The 12,523-nt window shown below is 38.5% G+C and overlaps 1 protein-coding gene across 10 annotated transcripts in view; it reads right to left on the bottom strand.

The window, feature by feature from the left end:
* The window catches only part of OSBPL1A (oxysterol binding protein like 1A), a 187,755-nt gene that overhangs the window by 88,796 nt on the left and 86,436 nt on the right, over window positions 1–12,523 (bottom strand). For 4 of the 10 annotated variants that reach the window (XM_012745965.2, XM_012745966.3, XM_075993585.1 and 1 more), the window contains one exon: window positions 10,022–10,128. The exons of 1 other annotated variant lie outside the window; for it this stretch is intronic. In XM_012745965.2, the coding sequence (XP_012601419.1) occupies window positions 10,022–10,128 (107 nt within the window). Of the gene's footprint in view, window positions 1–3,091; window positions 3,399–3,675; window positions 3,772–3,867; window positions 3,979–10,021; window positions 10,129–12,523 lie in introns of those variants that run through there. 5 more of the 10 variants (XM_075993586.1, XM_012745975.3, XM_012745972.3 and 2 more) reach the window with 5 other exon arrangements.

Genomic DNA, 12,523 nt, shown 5'->3' with positions numbered 1-12,523 from the left:
CAATGATCACGTGGCCACTAAATCCAATGGACACACACTTCGGTTCTTACCTTACTTCCAGGAACACTTGTCTCCCTTGACCTCCTCTGCTCTGTAGTCTCTCCTGCCTCCCTAGCTGCTTTTTCTCAGTAATCTCTACGAGCTCCCCTTCTTCCACTTGTCTTTTAAATATCAATACTTAATCCTTTGATTTCTAACTTTTTCCACCTACTTCTCCTAGGTGATATTATTCACTCCTCCAACCTCAATTTCCATGCTTATTAAGGTGACCCCCAAATACTAATGATTCCCAAATTTTTATCGGACAAGTAAGGACAACCTTACTTGAATGTCAACATGACCCAAAGCCAACTCATCTTCCCACACTCCCTTTATTCCCTGACTTAGTCACCTACCCAGTAACTTATGCCATAAACCTAGGAGTCATCTAGGACTCCACCTTCTCCTTCATTCCCCGAATTCCATCTATTATCAGTTTTATTTATGTCATTTGTTTTTGAAGTATCTCTGCTCTGTATCTTCCTTTCTTTTCCATAGCCACTAACTTGGTTCAGGCCCTGATTATCTCTCTCTTGAATTCCTGCACCTGGTCGTCCTGTTTTCAGGCCTGTGCTCCTCTAATCCTTCTCATAAGGAACAAATCTGATTAAATCTGATTAAAATCTTTCAGTGATTCTAACTGCCCAAGATAAATTTCAAACTCTTTAAGCATACTTTAACAAAGTCCTTCAAAAAGACCCGCTTCTATTCATTTAAACTGGACTTTCTCTTTATTCTTCCAATCTTAATGAACAATTTGCTAGGATTCACCCTTTTCTGTTGCTTCTGGTATATTGCACCTTCCATAAGAATCTATTCAGTCATCTGACTCCAGTAATAAACTCAAGTTTTATTAAGACAGACTGGTCTAGCAATCTCTTATAAAGTAACCATTCTGTAAATACTTATTGAATTAGGCAAGGAAAAAAATTCACAGAAAATAACAGATTTCAAATCCACAATGGACCATTATAAAAATGTGTAGGAGTTACATCCTCAACTCCCTGAAGTTAAAATGGAAGGAAAATTATGCCAAGATAACTCATTCAAAATTCATCATGATAAACCTGCATTCTATGTTGGGAATATGGTAGGGAATAAGACAAACACAATTGCATGCAAGTTATAAGCTTGGTACCATTGTGAGATACAAAAATTCATCAGAATAGACCTTGGGCTCATGTCAAGCATAATAATCCTAACACTAACTCTCTCTCCCTCCCACCCTCCTCCTCCTCCTCCACCTCCTCCTCTCTCTCTCTCTTTCTTTCTCTCTCTCTCTAACACACACACCATGCTAATTAAAAATCTATGTATTTTTGTTCAAAAATTCCCCAAAAGTTATCAAAATGAAATCCAGTTTCAGTTTGCATAAACTTCATTTTATTTATCACTTATGTCCTAGCTGCTTCCAAAATTAATTTGCAATGGTATATCTCTGAATTATATATAAAAAAAGCTAAAAATTCAAGAATACATGTTGAATGTGGACCAAATAACAACTCTAAATTTCTGCCTTCTAAAGGACTTAAATTTTTCTTATAATCCTCAGGGAGCTGATAAACAGTCACATCTTTGAATGCCAGAAATACTAACAAATTTATCAAGCCTTTTAAAAAGGATGTAAATGATGCTATAAACTGTACAAAGAACTTAGATTATGATGTTGCATAATGATCAATCATTTTACATACAATATTTAAAATGTACTTGGACTGTATTTATAAACTACCTTGAATATTAGTAAATACATTTTAATATGGAAAATCTACTAATTTCTTTTCCCCCATTCTGTAGGGTGTACAACTGAGGGTCAAGAGATTATGTGGGTCACTTTCACCATCAAAAAAACTCCTAATATTAACCTTTACAGGGTTTCTAAAGAGGGAAGACTACAGTCCAGCAACTATTAATACATTCAGACTGATACAAATCCTTTTAAAACTCTAGTCTAACAAAAGTAGCACTGGGACAGAGGCTGAAATAGCTCTCTGGTCTTCACGTTCAGATTAAATATCTATTACACTAAATAGAAATTGAGCTGCCTTGTCAAAGTCTTCAGCTTCAGAGCTAAATATCAAACGTCATTCGGACAAGAGATTAACTTTGGTGTGTCCTCAAACTGAAAAGAGAGCTTACATTTAGACCCCTATATTCCAGCCTACCCATTATTCCACCAACACACATTTCAAGCATTTTTTCTCTTTCGAAAGATTCCTACTAAGCAATGGTATGCCTTCAAAATAAAACATCTTAATTCTGCCTTTAAACCTTATTAAAATGAACAAACTTTTAATAGCTTTAATAACTCAGAAAAGCTGTACTAAGCTCTTCCCTGGCATCTTCCTCTCCTAACTACCCTCCCTCCAAACCCAGAAAAATCTAGCACAACAGCAAACACAAAACAACCAGCCACATATCCTGAACGCTAGGGAACATGATTTCCCACTGGTTTAGGCTACAAAGAAAGCCGATGAGTAATCAAAAATCTTTAATCAAAACATTAAAGTTAAAAGCCACCTCCCCATTCCCCCAACACAAATATAATTTCTCTTTCTCTCCTCCATGCACTCATGCATTTCCCCTCAAATTCTCGGAATTTTAGCAGCCTCTGAACAGTGCAAAGTTCATTTCAATGTCAGCCAGAGCAGAGACATGCGAAAAATCACTAACTTGGAAGGTTATTTAGGACAACAATGTCTTTCACTGTCTTACTCCTCCCACTCCAGCCCCACTTGACCTAATACTAATATTTAACCGAAAAAAAGGGTCAGCGGGCTTTTCCCCAGGGGCTCCTCCCGTGCGGACCCCAAGGCAAAGACACCGGGCGGGAAGACCCGCGCGGGGAGAGAGCAGGGGTCCCCGCGCTCGGCGCCCCCTCCCCACGCACCCTGGGCTGCACTCCGCTCGGCGCACACACGTCCAACTATTCTTGGATCTACTCACATCCCTCGATCTCGCCTGGCCGCCCTCCCCCCTTCCCTCCCCTGCGTCCTCCTCCGTCGCCCCAGGCTGCCCCACAAAGCCACACAACAGGCGCGCAGCCACCCACCTGGGCCGGATCCGGGGACCCCGGCCGGCACGCTCCACCCAGCGCTCGGCGGCGGCCAGCTCGGGCTCAAACGCGCTCGGCCTCTTCCTCCTCCCTCCTCCTCCTCCTCCTCCCCCCGCCAGCCGAGCCGATCCGGGAGGCGCGACCCAGGGCGGCCCGCAAGGTTTCCCTAAGTCACCTTCGCGCGGCCCGCCCCCGGCTCCAGCCGGACAGCAGCGCCCGCCTCCCGCAGCGAGGTCCGGAGAGTCGCCGCCCGCCCGCCCGCCCGCCTGCCCGCCCGCGGCCCAGGACTCCCGCGCCGCCCGCCCGCCCGCAGACCCGCCCTCCAGCGCTCCGGGGACAGTGCAGCGGGCGGCGGCGTGGCCTGCGGCGGCGGCTCCCTCGCCGTCCTCGCCCTCCCCTCCCCCTCCCCCCGGCGTCGCCGCGGGCGGAGGCGCAGGTGGGGACCCGCCGGGCAGCCCGCACGCGGCCCCTGGGAGAAGGGAGCGAGGGAACCGCTCCGAGCGCGCCGGGCTCCTGCAGGTCCCAGAGCCGCGAGTGCGCCCAGCCTGTCCCCGCGACGCCCGCCCCCTCGGCCAACTCGCCAAAGCAGAGGAATCCTTTCTTCCCCAGCTCGCCCGACACTCAGCTCTATGCCGAAGAGCTCGTGTTTGCGGTTCCACGACGAAGACTGACGCACCGTCTTGACATGTTTACTGTTTATACCCTAGATGGGGCACGATTTTAGCGACGAGGAAAACAGCGGCATTAATCCTACTACCATGAAATCTACTTACGTGAAATAGATGGTTTCTTATTCTAGCCAGGCTTGAAGGGCAAAGGTTCAGAGGATAAGAAAATCCACCACATAAATACCACACTAACTGGGATGTTCGGGTTAATGAAATTTCCAGTTAACTATAATGCTCAAGTAGAAAATAAAAACACACACAACTTTTTGTTCCAACGTAAGTGTAAAACCTTTCTAACCTGTATAGATCTGTCCTCACACTTAAGTGAGCCCAGAGTAACAAAGAACAAAGTTAAATATTTCTTTAACAAAAATTCCTAGGTACTTCAAGTTCTGTTGCAATAGGTGGTAGCTCTAATTGCACCATAGGCATAGAATGTGTAGAAGACCATAAAAGGCCATACGTGGAAAATTGGGAATTGATGTCAATGAGGTTTCACAGTGTCTTTGAAAAGTCAGTTTATTTTTTTTTTTTCATTATAAATTTAAAACTATGTACGATTGTACTTGGAAAAGTGACATTTGGCACTTAAGGAGGAGCCCTTGCTACAGAATCCTTCTCCCTAGGCCTTGAAAATTAGAGAATGAATTCAGTTTATAAAAGTAACACTAGGTAGCAAAACAATGAACAACAAAAGCTACTTTGTTTTAGAAGGCAATTTATAGAACACCTAAAATGTGCCAGGTACCGTACTGAGGTACTTCACATAAAATAATTCATATGTATTCTCAATTTCAGATTTAGAAATGGAGTTCTTAAAGATACATTAATTTGGTCAAGGTTGAGGTAGCAGAGTGTAGATACAGTTGGTCTGATCCAAGAGTATGTATTTTTCCTTTGTGCATTCATTATCCATGCATTCAGATATTTATTAACCATCTAATACATGCCAGGTACTATGCCACAAAAATAACTAAGATACTGGCTGGTTGTTTAAGGAGCACCAGTTTGTAACATATAATGATACAATGTGGTAAGTGCTATGATAGCAAGGAATTCACTGCATAGGAGGGGCACCCAACCTAGTTTTGAAGGGTGGAGATTGGGATTAGGAAACCTCAGTAGTCATCCAACAGAGCAATCCTGCTGACTTCACTATAACAGAGTAGCAATGGGGAATTTGTATGCTAGGGTGGGGGGGGGGGGAGAGGAAGTAAAGGGGGATAGGCAACCAAGATACCAAGATATAAAAAGGCAAATTGACAGGACTTGATTAACAGTAGGGGTGAAGAAGAAGAATGAACCCAAACCAGCTCCGGTGATCCTGGCTTGAGTTACTGAATAGCAATTCTATGAGTTGAATCCTATGTGTTACACTGAATGGCAATTCTATGAGTTGAACGGATAACACGGTTGAAGACTCGTTGTTTTTGAAATGCTTCTGATGTAACCATATGCAAATGTTCAAAGGCAGCTGGATATACTGGTTCAGAGCTCAGGAGAGGTCTAAGGTGGAGACATCTGAGTCACCATGGAATTCTAGTTAAAGTAGTAGATGAGATCACTCAAGAGAATGCTGTGAGGAGGGCGCCCACAGAAACCTAGGGAATACTAATATTAATATTTAAGGCACAGGCAGAAGAAAAGATGCTTTAGAAGGTGATTGAGAATCAGCTGCTATAAAAGGAGAAGCCAGAAGAGGGAGGCACTCTGGAGGCCACAGAGAATTCCAAAAAACAGGAAACTGACAAATGCCATGTCCTTCAAAGGACAAGCAAGACAATTTAAAAATGTCCTCCCATTTAGCAATAAGGATATACTGGCAAGAAGAGTTCCAGTGGACTAGCTGGGGAATGAATAAGTAGAAATAGAAAATATCACATTTTCAAGAATGGAATTGGAGAAGGATATAAGGAGAGAGACAAAAGCTATAAATAAGGGAGTGGAGAATTCCAAAGAGAGGAGCTATTTTCTGAAGCAAGGTCCCCAGAGAAGCAAGATGGGAGGAGACAGATGCCTCCAGCAAAAGGAAAGGAGAAAGGATGGGAGCAGATGCAGATAAAAATTGGAGTGAAGGAGTGGTATGGAGTTGGGGCATAGAGAATGACTACATTATGTTTAACTTTAACAGAGAATTTTGCTTAGAGTAGAGAGAGAGTAGGAAACTACAGAGATGAGAGTATCAGAGAGGGGTGAAGGTCCAAAGAGCTGTTGTAAACATTAGGAAATGAAAGAGATAAGGTCACAAAACGACTAAAGGACTGCTGGATAGCACAGGAAGCTAAATGACTGTAAGAGACTATGACTTTGTAGAGTTACAAGTCCACACGTGATTTCTCTTCAAAGATACCAGCATCTGATCCAGAGAAGCAGTACAGAATTCTAACCTTTCAGACGATTCCAATGTGGAGTCTGAATCTTTCCATCACCCCACAAACCTAGTAGCACTATCGTCCCAATCATACAGCTGGGTCACGGCTCTTCAGTGGTCAGGAGGTTTAATATGAAAGGACAAAATATCTTATAAGTGAACTTACACTAACTTCAAATAGGCAAGTTCCTAATTAGAAAAAACCGGTTTGACTAACATCAAGGGAGCTCAACGATACACAGAACAAGGAGGGCACCAATGCTGGCTTCTGTGTGACATTTCAACCACTTCCGAGAACATTCTCTGGTGAGAAAAACTACAGAAAAAAATAATTCAGGAAAACAGTTCCTAGCCTTTTGAATGGAACTCTCACACAAGGGTAAGAAAAGACACAGCACTCACATTCTATTTTCAACTTTACCACCCTAAAAGCATCTTGTAGGTTTCTCTTTGGTAGAGCAACCATAAAATTTATAGCCTAATTTATACATTGAGATTTTTTTTTCCAACAATGTAAGCAGTTTTATTTATAAATACAATCTGCCTACAACAAATGCCTCATTTGTTTACAGGTCATATGAAAACCTTGATTATGTAGGTCAAATCAGTGTATCTCCATCAAGCAAAAAACACCCAGATGCCACGGGAACAGAAGGCACAAAATCCAGGAACAAAGGCTGGCACTCAATGTAAATCCTCCCCCCCCCCCAGTTTCTCATACAGAGCCAGCTCATTCTTAATGTGTACATAATTTTGCCGAGTTTGGCTATGTGATTTTTTTTTTTTTTTAATAAACAGAAGATTAGAAAGAGTAAATCAGAAGGGATCAGTATTCCACTGCTAGAGGCAGGCACTCAGTCGATCTAAAAATCAAGCATGGTAATTTTCCCCCCCCAGGGTCTTGCTCTGTTGCCTAGGCTGGAATGCAATGGTACAATCATAGTATACCATAGCCCTGAACTTTTGGGCTCAAGCAATCCTCCCAGCTTGGCCTCCCAAAGTGCTTGGATTACAGGTGTGTGTCACCAAGCCTGGCCTTACTTTTTAAAAACCTATAAGGAGTAAACAAGAATTCAGAAAGCATTAGTAGGACCAGGCCATTTAGTAGAAAAACACATGGTCATATAAACATTATCTCTTGAGGATATCTCTGTATTAAGGGCACAGAGTAATTCTGAACATGCAAAAGAACAATCCTGAGACACCTAGACAACATAAAATTAAATTTAAAAATTTTAGTTTAAGAAGTAAATGTTAACATTTGGAATAACTGCCATCAAAAAAGATTCGCATAAAAACAGTCTTGCTATTGTGGATAGTAGAGTCAATCACATCTATTAGATCCTTGTTTAAGCTAGACACTACATAGGTGTTCTAACCAATATTATCTCATTTACTCTTCAAAACAATCCTTTTTGGTTGGTCACTACTGCAAAGAGGATACTGTATTTAAAAACTGAGTCAAAGAGAGATTAAATAGCAGAGCCAGGAGTTAGACCCAGGTCTGAGTGAGTTCAAAGCTTATTATGATTGCTTTTTTAATAAAACTTCCAGATAATAGAAATGTAATTTATAATGCCAGATAAGGCATTACTGCACATAATTATGTCACTCTGACCTCAATTAAGGTATTAAATTCCTATGTTGTAATTCTTGAGCATTTGAAAGACTAACTTTAAGGGTGCCACTTATCTTTCAGATATTTTGGGGCCTTGTTACTATCTGCAATCTCATTTCTGAGAAGGAAATCCATGGATTCCACTAAGGGGCTCACAGAGTTGTTACTTCACCAAATTACTGAAAAGGTATCTTAAAGATACTCTAAAAGTCTGAACATTAAATGCCAGTTACTAAATGAATACTGTGTTCTATGCAGGATGCTAATACACTCTATATACATATTATTCTGCTACATACAGTTGATTCCCCACACCTGACTTTGAGGTGTTCATACATTTTCACTTTATAGAAACCTGCTCCATAGTTGGTTAGAGAAAGATTTAAAACAGGTCCATCAGACCTTCAGACTAGTGCTTCTGACAACTTTCTATAGGGTCTCCTTTATATGAAAGATGAAGCCATCAAAGTTCAGAGAAGTAGCTCATTATCATTTAAATAAGGATGGAAACACAACAAAATCCTTTCAAGAGTAGTCAAATAAATTTTCTTTAGACAATACTAACTTCCCCTAAAACAAGATAAACCCAATGTTAAAGACATAAAAGCTCCAAGATTCCACCTGAGAAGAGGGGTTGTAAGTGTTAATTATATAAGATCCTACCATAATAACTGTTGACTTTTACTCAGAGAGCTTACTACATGTCAGGCACCATGCTAAGCATTTTGCTTACATTATTAGCTCATTTAATCCTCATCACAAATTTAAGAGCCTATATATTAGAGGCTAATAAGTCTAAACTTTAGGCGAATACTCTTGCACATCTAGATTTTCACAAAGAGAAAGGTTTAGGCTATTTTTTTAAGCAGACAGTTTAAAAATTACAACAGGGTGACTGACTTCTCCTTAAATTAAACACAACATCAACATAACACATCACTTTTAATCTAGAGTTCAAGCCTTACATCTCTAGAACAAAAAAAGTTACCAATAAATCCGTCAGGTACCACATAAAAGATCTGAGTGAAATTTGATTTTACAATGTACTAAAATAAATGCTACACAAATCCCATGACATCTCTGTTAATTTCAAAGATGTTCTGCAATGCAACCATTCTATTCAGATTTATTTAGAACACTAAATTATTCCTCATTTAAATAAACTAGCATAAGAAATCTGCAAGCCACCCAAAATAGAAATGCTGAAAAGGGATATCTTCAAAAAGTATTAGAAGAATCAACCATTTAAAATGTTTAATGAACAATTATGTTTGCCTGTGATAGTTAATAAAATTCTGTTGACTTTCTGTAAGTTTGCTTTAAATGAATTCAATTATTTCCATATTTTTCTTATTCCTCAAATAAGTTAATATATAGAATTTGTGGTACATATAGTAAACATAGCATTTAAAACACTGTATATAAATTCACGATGCTTACATTCTAATCATGGGAAAATAAAATTTTAGATCTTCGTATATTGGAGAAACACATATAAAAGCATTTTCATCTATCTTGTTTTACCAAAATCTAATGTCTAATCAAAAGGTACAAAGAAATTATAACAAGAATAAGAAATTTGGTATCTTAATCTAAAAAGCTGAAGATTAAACATACATGTAGAAATTAACAAAATGGGAAAGAAAGCCTATTGGCACTTGGCTTATATTAAAATCATGAACATGGGAAAAAAGAAAAACATAAAACAAGAAAAATCCTAGTTCAGGCAACCACAATATGTCTTTACAACTTTTTAGTCCTTAGAAAAATAATTATTAATGGGCGAGCATACCATTCTTACTCATATTTGGAAAAGCAAACAGAAAATTGTTGAAGGGGAAGAAAGCAAGAGGAAAAGAGCACAAAAGCTATTTACTTCATTGAGCTCAGTTTATATAGGTAAATATGATGGCACTCTGTTTTCTAGAAGTATTACATATTTTTCATATAAAGGCCTTCTGCTTCTAAAATATTTTCACATCCCTCTTATTGAAATGTCTCAACAACCCTGAGTAGATCAACTTTAAATATACTTGTTAAATACAGCTACATCAATAAATTCTAAAGATATGAAGACAAGTTATTTCAGAATCATCCTGCTTAATTAAGAATAAATAAGTTATAAAATTTGGTAGAAAATGAAGCTTTCTTTTCCTTTGTTAATATAATTTTTTCCTACTTTTGAACAATTTGCAAGCAATGACTTAATGGATGATCAAGCACATGACACCCAAACAATTATTTTAAAAATTCAATTCCAAACTACCTACCCCTTCTTGTTTAGTGAAGAGATTAAGGCAATCGCTCAAAGCTGTACAAGTTTCTCTAGAAGCTTCAGAGACAACTTCAACTTTCTGAAGAAATGATGGAAGCATTTCTATAAATAAAAAAACAATGAGTGGGATTTTAAGTAATCTTAAAGGACCACAAAAATATTTTTGTATCTACTAATCTCATGTTTCTGTCTAGCTGTCTTAAGCAACATATAGTGTGTTTCTTGGGCATTATTATTAAGTACCTGCTTTGTGCACAGGGCACATAAATTGGTATGGAAAAAGAAAGAATGAAGCCTTCTCCTAGAATGGCCTATATCCTACAAGAAGAGCCAAGATTTAAAAGAAAGTTTATATAAATTAAATAATATAATATGTAAGAAAAGCAGCTGACAAGAAGAACAGACAGCACTACTTATAAGACATTAACATTTCTTTTCATGATGTTCTACTCTAGATAAATAATTTTATTTAGGTGGTGACTCATGCCTGTAATCCTAGCACTCTGGGAGACTGAGGCAGGAGGATGGCTTGAGGTTAGGAGTTGGAGACAAGCCTGAGCAAGAGCGAGACCCCGTCTCTACTAAAAATAGAAAAATTAGCCAGGCGTTGCAGTGTGAGCCTGTAGTCCCAGCTACTGGGGAGGCTGAGGCAGGAGGATCACTTGAGCCCAGAGTTAGAGGTTGCTGTTAGCTAGGCTGATGCTGTGGCACTCTAGCCTAGTCCAGGTGACAGCGAAATTCTGTCTCTAATATTTTATTTAAAGGTAAAATGCTAAAAAGAGACAAAAGTAATTCTGTAGCTGACATTGTGGCTAACAAATCTGAAGGCAACATTAACTCAACTTCTTTTAGATCTTATTGGGACAAACATTTGGCATAATGTTTTTTACTCTCAAAAATGTATTCCTATGGAGGTCCAGTACCTTTTAGTATATGTTTAAGTTGAGAACAAAGAAACAGTAGTACCAGTATCTTCCCCAGTTCCCTAAAGAAAATCTCAGCCCACTTACAAATTAAAAATATTGACAAGTGAAAGCTGCAAAATGCATAAATATCACTTAAAAACAATAAAATGTCATGTCCAGATTAATGCAAGAGAAATGTACTTTGCTGAAATAGTTCCTGACTTTGTCAATTACAATTAAATCTGTCCCTTTCATCAAATAAAAATCTTTAAGAAATCTTACATCAAAATATAACTGAAAGGACAAATCTGTAGCATCCTTTGCATTTCAAATAATCTTGACTTAAAACAATGTCCTTAAAAACACAGTAAACAAGGTCAATAAGCAAAAGAGATCAAGTGAATCCAAATGCCAGCAATTTGCAAATGTTAGGCCATAGAACACAGGGTCTCATCAAGATGCAAAATTTTCAAATGGGAAATGGAGTGATAGTATGAAAGGAAAATAAAGTGTAAGATCATGTCATTCAATATCACCCAAGATATCAAAACAAATCTACCAGGAACATAGACCAAATTATTTATAGTCATTATTTCTAGGTGATGAAATTATGAATATTAATCTTTTTTATTCTTTTTTCAAATTTTCTAAGCAAATTTGCTTAGATTTATTTAAGCAAAGAAAAGCCTTATTCTTGCAAAAAATTATTTCTCAAAATTGCTAAGGCAAAAGGGAGCAACAAAAGGAAAAAGAGTGAATGAAGAAAGGTATGAACAACCTTTCGTTGTATCAGGACATGAAAACCAAATGATATTTCATCCCATTTTTCATTTTATGGAATATAGTTTCTTGGTGTTAGCTATTCTTAATAAACCCAAATAATTGAAAAACTACTACATTCTAAAATAAATTTCACTTTACATTCTTTATTTTCCACTTTGAATCTTTGATAGACATTGTGAAAATTTATTCTCTACTTAGTTGCTAAATAGCAAGAGAGAGCACCATATGCTGGTGCCATATGACTTAAATAGGACCTCAACAGATGTCTCACATGGAACTGTGGACTGTGAACTGCAAGGAGATGTACGAGAAAAAACAGACAGCCTCTCGTCTTCCACATATTTTCTGGGTAATCTAGTAATTTTCCACTTTCATGGCAAACATGATAGGAAGATGGAAGCATAATTATTCACAGATACTTTTATTAAATACCATCATATGCTTATCATCCCCAATTTTGTCTGTTTTAGATATTCCATATTTTAGATACTCACTGATAAACATAAAGCAAACTTTAATTGTCCAAATGCATTTTTAGGAATACTTACAAGTGTTTAAACAAAACTGATTGTGCAAGCTTCCAGAAGATATTCCAAGAAACATAAAGGACAAGGTTTTACAAGAATCCACTATTGAGAGTGTGTCCAATTCTTTTGTCCAAAACAGAGCTAGAAGTTATCTGATTTCTCTGACAGTCTAGTATTAAAACAAGATTTTGAAATAAATTGCATGGTGACACGGTTTAAGGATTGGTGAACCCTGGCATATGGTACACTGCAGTAAAACATCAGGGGCCATTTAATCCACAC

Source organism: Microcebus murinus, chromosome 17 (assembly GCF_040939455.1).
Source record: "Microcebus murinus isolate Inina chromosome 17, M.murinus_Inina_mat1.0, whole genome shotgun sequence".
In the NCBI taxonomy this organism is placed as follows: domain Eukaryota; kingdom Metazoa; phylum Chordata; class Mammalia; order Primates; family Cheirogaleidae; genus Microcebus; species Microcebus murinus.
The sequence above is the reverse complement of the archived record's forward strand: the minus strand, read 5'-3'. Positions and strand labels throughout refer to the sequence as shown.